Genomic DNA, 15,417 nt, shown 5'->3' with positions numbered 1-15,417 from the left:
ACACTTTGCCGCCTTTGGGACATGCTTCCAGTGCATGCACCCCTCATACAGGGCTCGAGCTTAAGGACGTCCAGTCGTCCCGGGGCCGAAGAAAATAGTGTCGGGGAGGATAAAAAATAATTTTGGGACGAGAGTTCAAATAAAAATACCTAGCTAACTACTACAAACGGCGATGAAAATGAAACCGACTGCACGTTTTGTGTAGCACACAGTTATTAAACCTCCTTGTCAACATAAACACACACGCACAAAACATTTAGCAACCTGCGAAATACACACACATGTAGCTACTGCTGTGCCGCTGGCTGTGCCCGCAAATTCTTGGTCTAGCTATGTACTGAGTGTGTATTTCGCGGGTTGAGTGATGTACAATGACAATGGCATCCCGTGGAGAAAATCTGAAATGTTTTACCGTTACATCACAAAAACGCACAGCAGAACCAGACCCTGGAGCGCCGGCCTCTTTATTTACTAACTCCTCTTCATCCCCTATGGGTAATAAGGCTGAGAAGAGAACCCTCCATCGTATCTAGTCCTTAGCAATATGCTGCGCCTCTCCCCATGTAGGGATGGGTACCGGGCCCCGGTATTAAACGGGCCCCGGGCCGGAATTATTAAAGACAGTGGTAACATTAAGCTCCAACGTTATCAGACTTTTTATTGGTACTGGAGATATTTAAAAAATATGTCATATGTATTATTGCTACATACACATTATATCGCAGTTTTAGTTTCACCAACTCCGTTTCTAATATGCAATAAGACTACAACATGCGTCTATGATGTATTTTCGAGCTTTCCAATCCAGACGAGATCTCTCTCTCCCGTCTGTGTGCGAGGGGGCGGGGCAGTTTGTAAAAAGTCAAATTTCAGACTTGATCTGACAATAAAGTAATATCGTATCGTATAAAGGTCTCCTGACTGTGTTACAGACTGTCATCCTGGTTAGTGGTTACTCTGGGTTCTGTCTTCAGGACACAGTGTTGGATTTTTTTGGTAATTGGTTGGGACTTGATTGGATTCAATATTAGAGTAATTTTCTCATTTGTGTGTTTGTTTAAATATATTTTGCCTTTGTTTATGTGATTGAATGATTTACTCAAATAAAAAAGTTGATGAATTATCATCTAATGATTTGTATGATGTTTTATTTATGTTAAAGGTCACTTTGAATGATTTTAACTAATGATAATGTAGAAAAACTAAAAAAAATGTATTTGGGTTGGTCCACATTAATTTCCGGACGGCTTAGATTGTATTTCATGACGGTTCCGGGAGGATGGGGAAAAAAGTTAGTTGAGAGCCCTGTCCTCATAGCTCCTCTCGTGCATCCAATCAGGGAGTGAGTTTGGGGATGCTCGCGCTGGGGGTAGTCAGTGGAAATAGGAAATAACAGTGTGCCTGAGTGTGAACGTTGGGAGAAACAGCTTGTTGTTTTATTGTATAACCGGACTTTTGTGCGCGTTCATATACTTAACCACACACGCAAACACTCACACGAAAATAACCACAATCACACACACGCCTTTTTACATACCTATATATACAAACACACATACATTTTGTGTACATATCTTGGCATTCACCTCCTATTTACAATAAACATCATTTGGAGTATACATCTTCTCTGGCATTTTAATCACATGCACCACAGCGGCTTCTCATATAATTTCTTACCAGTCAACTAGTGACTCATCCAAAACAACTTTTGATCTAGCAAAAATGACAGTGTAGCATTTCCCTCCGAATAATGGTCGTAGGCTTTACTTTACTGATGAATCAGAATTTATTTGTAACTCCAGACCCAACGTAAGAGCTTGTGGCCTCTTCGGGGGGTGCTAAACATTTAAAACATACAGTCCGTTGTTCTCTTTCTCTGCCTTTTACATAGAAGACACTACTTTATCCGTCAAGTTGTCTCTAATGCCACCACAACTTCCTGTCAAACACGTTATCTCGCCTTCAAAATAAAAGCATGCAAACGAAACAGGAAGTTAACCTAAATTACTAGATACGAGCCATGGAGGATTAAAATATAACGCATGCATTTCAGCGTGTCACATTAACTATCGCGGGCCGCCAGAAACATTTCCCAGGGCCGCCATTGGCCCGCGGGCCGCACTTTGAGAACCCCTGAGCTATCACCAGATGCTAATAACAACAGCGCTGGTACCGGTGCACCCTCCCTCTCTCGCTCCCACGCTCACTCGCACTTTGGCTGTGAGCTGCGGGTGCCAGATAAGCCAACATCCCCCACTTTCATCACTTACAGCGCCCATCGTACAGGGCAAATGAAAGTGTAACCAGGATGAAAAGGGTGTTACAGTTACTTAATTATGAATGTTGTTACATCAAGGCCGAAAATTAGGATGAGCACCAACAGTTAAAACATTTTTTTTTTCTCCCAGTGCTGTCAGCGCAGCGCCTCCACAGATCTGGCGCCCTAGGCGAACATCTATAACGCCAGTGCGACGGGCCGGCCCTGGTCTCAGGTTACGCTGTAGGAAGTGTAGGTACAACGCTATATTTCCCGCCCCGCCGCAGTCATACAGTAGGCTACGGAGAGCGGCGAGAAACATTTCCTCAGGCATTGAAAAGCGGAACCGAAATTCACATGTCTAAATGATGCCGTTGGAATCGAAATGTTGGAACCGGTTCCGAACCGGAACCGGTTCTCGGTACCCAACCCTAGCAATGAGTAGTTATATGATGGTATGAAACGGTCAATAATATGGGTTTTTCCAAAGTGGTGAACCACCTTTTTATCATAAAAAGTCCTTGAGCATACAGTCATACATTTGGTATTAAAAATATAAAGATGATGGATCCAGTAGTATGATATATTGTCTCTAGACAGATGCACACACATACACACTCCATAATCTTCGACCTGGCTCATACAATAATGATACATTGTTTACTGTCTCCAACAGACCTTTGATGTATACTGTAAGCTAGACCATTTGGACTGCTGAGACCTCCTAGACTGAGTTTTAAGACCACCTTTTTGGTATTTTTTAAGTTAAATCTAGACCTGAATCTTCCATTTAAGAAGATAGATCAAAGGTCAAGGTCAGCACTCAGGTTTGACCTTGGAACCATTATTCTCTTTTTTGTGTACAGAATCAGGGAAGAAGCACTGACCTGTGTGTTACATTTTAGTTTTCGGTGTTTTAATCATTTCAATTTGAAATGAAAAGAAAAATCTGATTTCTGGAACCGTTTTATTGACTCTAAACCAACTGAGCCCACATGTATTCTGAAACGAAGAAGCCCTGAGCTGTTGTTGGCTTCGGGGCTAACACCCTCAATCTAAATTATCAGTTTTCAAGCGAGATACAGGAACCTGGCTTTGGTGTTAAGGAGTTTGTTTTCGGACACATTTACTAAACGCACAGTGTACTTCTACCAACTGCTCTCTTCATAGCTTCGCACACACACTAGGGATGTGCATCTCCATCACTGAGGCCGATGCGATGCGCATCTCGATACGTTGCCACGATACGATACATTAACGATACATTTGAAACACCAGGTGATACGATACGATACGATTCACCCCTGTTGCGATACAGTTCGATACGATTTGATTCAATATTATGCGATTCGGTGCGATACGATTCAACACAATGCAAAAATAATGATACTTCAATTTGGTACGACAGAGGATTTTTGTTTTATTCCTTATATGCAGCAAATCATACATTAACAAAAAAGTGCTTTACATATTTGGTACTGCACATCCCATCATGCCGTTTATTTTTTTTACTTTAAAATTGTATAACACCTCACAGTTAAACAATGTAAGGATGCATTGCTCATGATTAACAATGTGCAAATAACAACTACCATGGTGCCATGCCCACACAGCTGCCAGCCTGATGTGCTTAACACTCATTCATAGGCTGACTCACCAGTGAGCAGAAAGCAGTGGGTTCTATATGATCAATAAAGAATACAAATAACCTTTCACAACTGCTTACAGTGAGGAAGACATTTAAATTATTATTGACCGTCACAGGCTGCTGTAAACTAAACACCACTCTCTCTGACAGAACACCTCACTGAGTGATTTAACTCATAGTCTAACTTTCAGGTTTCTCTTTTCAGCCGCAGACCCCATGTCGCCTCTTTATGTGCGTCGCTAAGTTCCTCGTACTACTTGTGTACTTTAAAGCGGCTCGGCATCGTTTACAATTTGCGAGCGATTTTTCAAGTTGACTGTAGTATATAGTGCCGCGCACATATACCATCAGGACGTTACTGATGGGGTGAGGCTGCGGAGTGATACTGTGTGTATGCAAGCCCGCATCTAGGACGGATCTATGTATCATGGCTGGAGACCTGTTGAGTAATAAAGATACCTCATACAAAGGTCTACGGATACCTGATCACTCTCCATGACCTGCGGTCAACTATATAGCATAAAGGATTATTACACCGTCTTTCTCGAACAATCCGAAGTGTTGCCAAACGTTTGATTTGTAGGTATTTTTCGGTGCGCTGTGTTTCTCTTTCTCCTCAACTTCCGTGTGTGTTGATAACTGAGACTCTCGGCCTCGGGCGAAGCAAATATCCAAATCAAAGATCGTCTCTGCTGAGCGTTGACAGGATGAGGGGATTTTATATGAATGAATCGGTTTTTTACCGATGCAAAGACGCTACGCAATCGATGCATCGCGAGTTCAACCCGGTTCAACCCAAACTGTAGCCGATGTGCACTCTTTCAACCGGTGCACTCGCATCTTGAACGTTTATGCCGATGCACCGATGCGAATCGGTGAATCTTAACATCTCTAACACACACAGCTCTTTAAACAGCAGAACTCTTGCATTTGAAAAGCTGAAACAGGCAAATGTTTGTCCTTATGCATAGTCAATTACTTTTACCGATTATGAAAATAGTTGCTGATTAATTGATGGATCAGAGGACACAAACATGTAGCTGCTTATTCTTTCATACAAAATGGTGGGAATCTGGTGGTTTCAGTGGGAAATAACTGGCTGTACTTGGTCAGAACACAGTGGTTTCCCCTCAGCTGACCGTCTGTGTTCTTTGGCACTGTTGTGTCTGCAGGAGATGGTGGAGGCTGCTGGAGAAGATGAGAGAGAACTGGCCGCTGAGATGGCTGCTGCATTCCTCAACGAGAACCTCCCAGAAGCTATTTTTGGTGCACCTAAAGCTGGAGCAGGACAGTGGGCCTCACTGGTGCGGCTCATCAACCCCATACAGGGAACAACACTGGACCTGGTGCAGCTGGAACAGAACGAAGCTGCGTTCAGGTGAGCAGCTCCATTTTGTTACATTACTTGTCTTATCGTAGTTACATTTCCAGTATGGTAGGTATCATCGGGGCTCGAGACTTGTAGATTCCTGTTGTCCTCGCCACGATTGAAAATGTGGATCTATCACAACCTATTTATTTCTCTCAAAATGCTACATTCGGAACAACAAGGCTGTGCTAGCAACCAGTGAAAAAACGGCATAAATCATAAAAAAAATTCATTTATATAGCACTTCTCCAAAAAGTGCTTTACTATTAAAACAATAACTAAGCTGAACGTACAAGATAATAAAACATATCAACTTAAATATATAATTAAACAGCTTCAATTCGCACACTCTGTTAATCAAAAGGCGCTTTCACACCGGAGTATTTTTCTCGTACTTTTCCCAGAAATAGTTCCGATAGTTCCTGGGATGTTGCGTTCACACCAAAAAGATCTCCAGGGACCTTCCTGGGTAGAAAAAGGTTCCAATTTCTGATTGGCTGGGCGAATTGCAAACCACGCCCCGTAAAACAAAGCCATTTTATTTTCTCACATTATTAGCATTAGCCCATTAGCCCAGCGCACCAACGGAGAGAGACTAACTTTTGGCAACACAAAAGAAAACGTGGGATCGGTGGTGTGATGAGACTTCGGGTGGCAATATACGCTGTGAAGTTGTTTGTGGCCTGCCAGCAGTGTTTCCGCCAGACCAGGGCTGAGAAGGCGTCCACCCCGAGAGGGGGGGGGGGGGGGGGGGGGGTTGTTTTGAATTTTGATACTGTCTTTTTACGTTAGTGAGCCGGATCATTTGGCTCGGCTCTCTTAAAGCGCCGGCTGTTTCAGCTCCCAAACGGCTCTTCATGGCACAGCTCACACACGTGCGATCTTCAATACTCCGAAAATAATCCCACCAGACTCCTTTGCCCCTCCAACAGAGGGATGTCCTTGTCCTTGTTCCTTTTCGTCATTTCAAGCGATAAAAACTCTCGATCTTCTCTCGAATTATTAATATTTTTTGGACGCCCTCGGCTCGCGTTCAGGGCGTCCCGAGCTGGATAAGGGTGTCAAATGACAGCAAGACGGCCCCCTGGCAGAAACGCTGCCTGCCAGTAAACCCAAAGCAGAAGAAGAAGTGACGTCAGCGGCTTCATTTGCGTAATCCTCCTTCAGGGACTTATTCCGGTGTGAACACGAATTAACTAGATAGTTCCGGGAACTATTCCTGGGAAAAGTACTTGGTGTGAAAACGAAAGCAAAATAAAAAAAGTTTCGCGAACATATTTAAAAGAGGTCACCGAGTGTGTCTGCCGGAGATCTTCAGGGCAGAAATCTCCACAGCTGAAAAAAGCCTGGTTAGCTTTTAATGACTGACCCAGATTTTGGAATGATTAGTAGAGCTTCGCTGGAGAATCTCCAGCAGCAATCCGAGTTGGTAGGTCACAGATGTAGGCTTTAAAAACATATAATGAACCCTAAAAGTCATAGGTCACCACTGAAGGGCAGCAACCATGGGAACAAGTTAAAAGCCTGACAGCAGCGTTTCACATCAACCACAGTCTTTCCAACATAAGGCTGAAAAAATAAGGTTTTGCATGACTTGGTATCATAGCTTTGAATCCTAAATGGTGTATGGGTAAGTTAATGAAGCCTAAAGTCTGAACCTGGACTGTCTCTTGTTTATTACGCCTTTCACATTGATTGAGAGTCAGGCTCCATAAGCATCTAATAACACTTCATCAGAGTGCTTCCTAACAGTCTTAATCAAACAGTCTCTTCATTTTATGGGTTGCCAAAAAGGACCAGACAATCTTTTGAAATGTAACATCTCATTTTTATCTGGTGACGGATTGCATAATTCAAAAGTTGGTTTGTCCTTATTTTGAGGAAAGAGGCCGTTAATTATCACTCTCCTTTCTGCGCTGTCCACAGTAAACATGTTTGCTACAGAAATAGTGTTTTATTCAATTGCAGACTTTGCCATCTTTTTAAACATTTTTATCAGTTTGATTCAATTTAAATATTTGCACTTAAAATTGCCTGGTAAGTTTTTAAAGCACTTAGTCTTAACTATGTTGACAAGTTCAGTTAATAGTTACTCTACTTCAGGAGTCGGCAACCTTTTTGATATGAAGTGCCATTTAAAATAAAATAAAAATTGTTATCAGCCGTGCCAACGATTGAGAATTATCAACGGGGGGGGTCGAAGAGTTTAACGCTATCAGCAGGAGGGCGGGGGAGCCTCGCTGCAGTGTGTGGACCTGTCAGCGCAACTTAGGCCCCGGCCACACGAGGACGACAACGGCTAAACGCATAGGATTAACGCAAATGCAAAAAAGCTTCCGTCCACACGCAATATTCACCGGATAGTGTCTGTCCACACGAGACCGCTCCGTTTAGCTCCAACCGCTGGAGAAGCTGCAGTACATATGCAGGAGCCTGTACGTGGCGCTGTAACTTCCTCCACAAAAGCAGCGAAGAAGCATGGTTGTCATGGTTGCCCTTCTGTTTATTCTCCGCGGTGGGGGCCGAGGGAACCGGGCAGAGTTTTTCGCCAGTCAGCGTGTATTAAAGTTTAAATCTTCCGGACAAAATTATAAAAGTGCCGGTCAAAGGTCTTCTTTGTTATTTATTGAGCTTTAAAACAAATTAATAACGAATCTATATATTATAATAATAAAATACATGGAGCCTCTCTTTTTCCTCCCTCTCTTCGGACAGCGTCAGTGTCTGTCTCATGCAGCATCTGATCCAGTAATGAGTGACCCGGCCGACAGTAAAAATAAATATACCGTACTTTTCGGACTATAAGCCGCAACTTTCCCCCCCATTTTTTGTGTACAGTTAACGGCCACTAGGGAACCTCCTAAATCTATGGATTTTACAGGTAAAATTAACCACCTTTAACACTATGGGCTCTATGACCGGTCCGCGCCCGCCACCTTTAAGCGGCGGGCTCCAGCAGGAAAAGCTGGAGGCCGGAAAAGAGTGAGACAGGTAGCGCGCCAAATTGAAAGTGGAACCGAGAGACAGAACGAGAGCAAGACAGAAGGACAATTTAGCTGCTGCGGCTTATATGCAGGTGCGCTTTATAGTCCGAAAAGTAATTTAGGTAGTTTGAGTGTCTCCGTCCTGTCAGATTAGACTTCACTCGCGTTTATGTCCATATCGAGAGAAAGATAAATAATCTGAATTCAGTGTGCAGTTTACTTTGAGACGGGGGTGAGCAGCAGAGGCGGGGCTATTGCCTCATCATTATCAGAAAATGATCGTATAAGGCGTACACACGGAGCCGTTGGACCCCCCAGAGCGTTGCGTATGCCGTTCTATCCACCTTGGGACCCGTTATCATTTCCGCAGTCGTTTAGTGCCGTATTCGGTCGTCCTCGTGTGGCCGAACGGTCTATATGACACTAAACAGTAACGCAAACGACCGTTTTCGTCCTCGTGTGGCCGGGGCCTCACATGATGCCGAATTTAACAAACACATTTAAATAATTGGTTTGAACGGCATAATAATAAGGACGATCGTCCGTTCTGTGATTCTCCAGAGCACACATGTTATGATAGTAGGGTCACGCAGAGTGAGATGAGATCGCTGTCCCTTTAAGAGAGAGAGAAAGGGGTGTGGCTTGTGCATGTGTGTTTGTGGATGGTAGAGCGACAGTGAGGGAACGTGTGTATGTTTCTGGAAGTGAAACGAGGAAGCAGAAAAACAGAGGTCTGTGATGTATTTTGTGAAACAGAAGAACAGCTAAATAAATGCAACGGCCTCCCAAGAAGAGCTCGCCTCTCTCCAGTCATTGAAGCTAAAGTGGGTTATTGAACCTGAAGCTTGTTGCTTCTGCCTCCTCGACTACGGTCTGGGAGCCGACAGGAAAGTTCAACACACAGATGGCCAGTCCGCCCCTTTGTAGCATATTATTTCAATGAGCAGATCGCCCCTGGGCTTTCAACTAAATACACAGCCACGCAAACACTGCGGCATTTGTACAGCTCCTTATGGCTACTGTAATTAGTGAAGTGCTTTCCTCTGTGGTGAAACGATCAGCACTGCACCGCGGAGGAAAGCAGCAGAAAGTCACCTGGAGTTTAAAGAGAGTGGTGCTGCGTTGCGTGCATGGCTTCCTTCTGCAGGTAACGGGGAGACGCGCTCTGGCGGCAATCTCGTTCAGGATCCGAAAATACAACTTAAATATTTTGCACACTTATTCCACTTATTCCTAGTGGGCCACTGGTTACGGTGCCGTGTGCCAATGCTGGCACGCGTGCCAGGGTTTGCCGACCCCTGCTCTACATGGTATGAACATCGTAAACACAAAAGGAGTCAGCTTCCAGCTACATAAATGTGCATGTTTTACTTATTAGCGTGTGGAATCAACAGGAAGCCTGATAATCTTTTATTGTTCTTACTTCTCCATCGTGTTCAATTCTTTATTTCACACCTCCTCTTTCCCTGTGTTTTATATGTTCCAGTGTTGCAGTGTGTCGCTTCCCCAACACAGGAGATGATTGGTATGTCCTGGTGGGCGTTGCCAGAGACATGATCCTCAACCCCAGATCAGTGAGCGGCGGATTCATCTACACCTATCGGCTCATCAGCGGAGGGGAGAAACTGGAGTTTGTGCACAAAGTGAGTTGGCTGAGCTTAAATGAAATTCTATTTAAGTGGCCAACAGCAAAACTTCTTTAGCTTTTGTCTTTTTGGTTTGAATTAATTACTCTACTGCTCAGTATTGTGAAGACAAAAATCTGAGAATGCTAGGTTCATCAGCAGTAACTCTTTATACAGCTGAGTGGGCATTAAACCTCATAAAAGTACTGAAAGCTGAAAGTGTTTTGGTCTGCAGCACTGACATGGGAAGAAGTGTGTTGTCACGCACCGTTAAAACTAGGGATGCTCCGATCGATCGGTGCTCTCTATAAATGCCGATCGGGAGAGCCGATCACATGACGTAAAATACATGACACTTTTCTCTGTGTGGCAAAACAAGCTCGCCAAAATGGCTTTACCGGTCTGGCAGTATTTTAAGGTACCCGAAAATGACAATGAAATAGCGGTATGCAACGTGTGTGAAGCAGAAATCCTGCAGCTCCACCCGCTGTGACGGACCGGTGAGCGGAGCAACACACACACTAAGAGTTAGACCTAACACACTTAGCTAATTTATCTAACTCTGGAACAAGCTAAACTAGTTATACATATATTTATTCTTCACTGTCGGGTCACTCATTACTGGATCAGCGAGCTGCATGAGACGATACTGACAGTTTCAGGAGAGAGAGGGGAAGAGGAAGAGAGAGCGCTTCCGCTCATTTCTCCCGTTTTATTATCCAAAGTTAATGTAAACTTGAATGATGTACTTCATTTGAATGTAATAATTATGTTGGTTGTTGTTTGTGGAAGTGAATGAGCCCCATAGGCCCACTCGATCATTATCGGCCGATACTGATTTCGGCGATCGGCCACAAAATTGGCGATCCCTAGTTAAAACCATTTTCTTTTGAGCAGAGGGTGTTAATAGCTATTATTATTATTATTATTATTATTGAAATGTGAGTTAGAAGGTCACGGTTTGAGATGCTCAGACGAGGGCTTGGTCAAAGTGCAACAGGAAGGATGGCCTTGAGTAAAGTGTTAAACACAGATGTTACCGCCATGACGCCGCTCACTTCTCTCAAGGCAATTCCCCAGACACTCAAGAAGGGTGGAGAGCATCGGGGTGAATTGGCCCACAGCCATTTGTTACCTGATGTGGGAATGAGTCCCGAGTGTTGAAGTCAACAGTGGTGTCTGCTGCTTCTCTTCACTTTCAGAGGAATTTCCCAGATCAGATATTTATATGGGTTTATTTCTGGGAAAAAACACTGTATTTTATTCATATATTATTTTTGACTTATTCACTTTCGTATGCATATGCATGCCGGGACGGCAATTTATTATTTATACCATACCAGACAGGAACACACACATACGTGCAATATGATAACACATCTTTGACTCAGTATCTTGTTTCATATATTTTTGTCTGCTTGCTACAATCAACATTGCCAAACTGATGACTTGTTATCGATATATTTGAACAATACTTAAAGAAGAATACCTTTTTGATTTATTTGTTTACTTATCTTTATTTATTCAGCAACCAATTTTAAGTTTAATGATTGCACTGAAGTAGAGTGAAATTATTCCCTGTGACTATGCCATTTGGTGAAACGTTATTGAAACCTCAACACAATTGTAAAGTTAATTATCGTAATTTTAAGCCATCTAACCAATCAGAGCAGACTGGGCTCTGGTTTCAGACAGAGGGTGGAAAGAGGTGCTGCAGCACAGGCAGTATGAGAAAGTAAAGAGCTTTTCGAACATTAAAGTGTGGAAACATGTCCCAGTAGAGGCTCAGGAATAAATGTAAAACCTGAAAATAAGCATAATGAAGCCCCTTTAATAAATATTAGTTTTTTTGACCAGCAGTTTCAGCTGGTCAAAGGCCATCCCAACCCTTTGTAAAAAAAATAAAATAAAAAAAGTTTAACGACTAGAACTGCAGCCTTTATGGGATAGCAGTTTTTGAAAGCCTCTTCAAAGGTGACTCCCAGCATTTGTACCAAACAACATCCAAATTGTAGTCCTGCACACCTTAAGAATGCGTCCTTCACAGTTGGATCTGAGTCAATGTGAGAAGGTTAACACAGCAGCCCATAAAACCTCCGTTCTGGGGGGAAGGGAGTTGTAAGGGATCAGTGGCCAAGATGAAGTTCCATTCTGTTTCACAGACCTGTCGGCTTTTCTGGCTTTACGTTGTACGACATGACGTATGTTCCAGCAGGACAATCAAACATGCAGTTGGATTCCAGAATTGTGATTTATTTCCCTCAAATAGTTTGATATATCAGATTTGAGTCCATCAGCAAGGTTTCTCATAACAAGATTGGCTGAAATTATTCCATTATCGTCTGTGGTTGAATGCCGGTGTTGTCATGCAGGCCGATGAGTGTCGTTTGAAAGAATGCTGCCGTTTATCTGTTACTCGGATCACAGAAACGTGACCTGATGGACAGGACCTACAAACAATGTGAAAGAGCAGACAGTAGTTTACATTATAATGGTTGTATAAACAACTACTACACAGAGCCTTGATAATCTGATTTGCTTAATGTATTCTTTGTTTTGATTGGCAGACACCAGTCGAGGACGTTCCTCTGGCTATTGCTCCATTCCAGGGTCGAATCCTGGTGGGAGTGGGCAAACTGTTGAGAATCTACGACCTGGGAAAAAAGAAGCTGCTTCGCAAATGTGAAAACAAGGTAGGGCATTAGGGCAAGAACCCAAATGTGTGCACACTGTTTTCATTGAGCTCTTGATGTCAATATGTTTATTTTTATCACAGAGCTACCTGTGTTAACATTTTAACATGTTAACATTTTAACATGTTAACACTTTTTTTTCTTAATCACTTAATTTGATTAAAAAAGAAACACCGAGTACTAATGGTAGTCATAATTATATCTATTCATGGCTAAATGCACTGCATTTATATAGCGCATTCCTCATCCAAGCTACAAATAGAAGTGCTTAATTGCTGTTTTTATACATTTTAAAAGCTCATTTGGAATACATTTTTTTTTTTTAAATATATTCCCCAACAATTGTAACGTCTTAAAGGGTTGTCTTACCAATTTACAACGAGCTCCGTCATCATGTGTACAGATACACAGATTTTCCTTCTTTGTATATTTTTTGTGTTTTGAATATTCTTTAATGAGTGTGCTTTATTGTTCACCAATTTAGCACGTTCCCAACCTGGTGACCAGCATCCACACCATCGGCCAGCGTGTGATCGTGACGGACGTTTCGGAGAGCCTGTTCTGGGTCCGCTACAGACGCAACGAGAACCAGCTGATCATCTTCGCCGATGACACCTATCCCCGCTGGGTGACCACGGCCTGTCTGCTCGACTACGACACCATGGCCGCCGCTGACAAGTTTGGGAACATCAGTATCGTAAGTTTGGGGAAGGGGAGCGCTGGGTCTGTGCATATCTGACTTATTTTGAACTAGGGCTGCAACAAACGACTAATTTGATAATCGATTAATCTATCGATTAATCGACTATTCGGACTATTACTGTGTGCCTTGCACAATTTCTCAAACGCTCTTATTTAGCCATCAACTTTTAGATTTAGCTAGAGGTTGTTTTAGGCATGTGGAAACTAACAATGAAGACAATAAAGATGCATACTTGATTCAAAAATACATATATTATTAAATTAACTAAACACATTTTGAACAAAATTAACATTGCTTTTTATTTAAATTAAATAAATAATATTTCACATCAAAAGAAACAACAATGATTTAACAAATCGTATTATTATAATAATAATCTGATGACAGAACTGTAAACAGAATAGCTTAAACTTTAACAAAATAAATAACTCAGTTTCCTCTAATCATTAACCCATGTTTGTATAATGTAGTTAACTCTGTGTGTTGCTGCTAGCATACATAACACCTGACGTGGAAACGTTACTCGTGGACGGGGCTACAGAGCTGCTAGAAAGACAGTCGAACCCGGTGCATTCCTCCGTCTGGATGTGGAGCACTTTTGCTAAATGTTTAGACAGATTGCTCGTGTTACCGCCCTTACATGCTAAACTCTCATTGCCCTTTTGGCAACGAGCATTGTCCACATCGAGACGGGTAAAGTTTAACCACACCTCGGAGCGCGTTCTGTGTTGCTGCATGTAGCAGCTGCGTGTGTGTAAACCGCCCCGCCCCTCGCACACAGACGGGGGAGAGAGATCTCGTCGAAAATACATCAGACGCATTTATTTGTCTTTTGCATATTAGAAACGAGTTGGCGACACTAAGACTGCGATATAATGTTTTTGTAGCAATAATACATGACATGTATTTTTTAAATGTCTCCAGTACCGATAAAAAGACCAATAACATTGGAGCTTAACGGCGCGTAAAACACACGTGATGACGTCACCAACGAATCGACGACTGAATTAGTTGGCAACTAATTTGGTAATCGATTAAGTCGATTAGTTGTTGCACCCCTATTTTGAACGGGAATTACATTTACACACTATGAAATATACAGCTTATGATTTGCATTGTAACTTTTAGTTTTATTGTAACAAAAAGACTTCTGTAGCCCAGTAGGACTGACAAGCTAAATAAGTGCATCCTTTTTTCCCCATTTCATTTTTTCAGGTGCGCCTTCCGCCCAACACCAGCGATGATGTGGATGAAGACCCCACTGGGAACAAAGCTTTATGGGACAGAGGCCTCCTTAATGGAGCATCACAGAAGGTAAATCCATAACTCTGCAAACCAATGCTTCTGACATGTTAACCAACATATGTTACGTTTACTTTCAGAGTGTTTTCTATTGTTTGTCAAGTTTAAAAAGAAAAGCATCTTTATCATATACTTTAGGAACTGGAGCATACCCTTAATAAGGATTTATACTACGGCTGCAACAAACGACTAATTTGATAATCGATTAATCTATCGATTAATGAAACGATTAATCGACTATTCGGACTATTACTGTGTGCCTTGCACAATTTCTCAAACGCTATTATTTAGCCATCAACTTTTAGATTTAGCTTGAGGTTGTTTTAGGCATGTGGAAACTAACAATGAAGACAATAAAGATTGTGATTCAAAAATACATATATTATTAAATTAACTAAACAAATTGTGAACAAAATTAACATTGCTTTATATTTCAATAAAATAAATAATATTTCAAAAGAAAACAAATGAAACGACAATGTTTTAACAAATCGTATAATGTGATGACAGAACTGTAAACAGAATAGCTGAAATAAAGAGTAACTCAGTTACCTCTAATCATTAACCCATATTTGTATAATGTAGTTAACTCTGTGTGTTGCTGCTAGCATACATAACACCTGACGTGGAAACGTTACTCGTGGACGGGGCTACAGAGCTGCTAGAAAGACAGTGGAACCCGGTGCATTCCTCCGTCTGAATGTGGTGCACTTTTGCTAAATGTTTAGACAAATTGCTCGTGTTACCGCCCTCACATGCTAAACACTCTTGGCAAGGAGCATTGTCCACCTCAAGACGGGTAACATTTAACCACACCTTGGAGCGCTTCTCTCCGC

The 15,417-nt window shown here is 42.3% G+C and overlaps 1 protein-coding gene across 2 annotated transcripts in view; it reads left to right on the top strand.

Annotated features, from left to right (window-relative positions):
• Positions 1–15,417, top strand: part of sf3b3 (splicing factor 3b, subunit 3) — a 53,757-nt gene that overhangs the window by 24,685 nt on the left and 13,655 nt on the right. For both annotated transcript variants that reach the window (XM_034084825.2, XM_034084824.2), the window contains exons 20-24: positions 5,078–5,283; positions 9,745–9,901; positions 12,451–12,576; positions 13,061–13,273; positions 14,495–14,593. In XM_034084825.2, the coding sequence (XP_033940716.1) occupies positions 5,078–5,283; positions 9,745–9,901; positions 12,451–12,576; positions 13,061–13,273; positions 14,495–14,593 (801 nt within the window). The remainder of the gene's footprint in view (positions 1–5,077; positions 5,284–9,744; positions 9,902–12,450; positions 12,577–13,060; positions 13,274–14,494; positions 14,594–15,417) is intronic.

Source organism: Pseudochaenichthys georgianus, chromosome 6 (assembly GCF_902827115.2).
Source record: "Pseudochaenichthys georgianus chromosome 6, fPseGeo1.2, whole genome shotgun sequence".
Taxonomy (NCBI): Eukaryota; Metazoa; Chordata; class Actinopteri; order Perciformes; family Channichthyidae; genus Pseudochaenichthys; species Pseudochaenichthys georgianus.
Note: the sequence above shows the minus strand (reverse complement) of the source record. Positions and strands in the feature narration are given on the sequence as shown.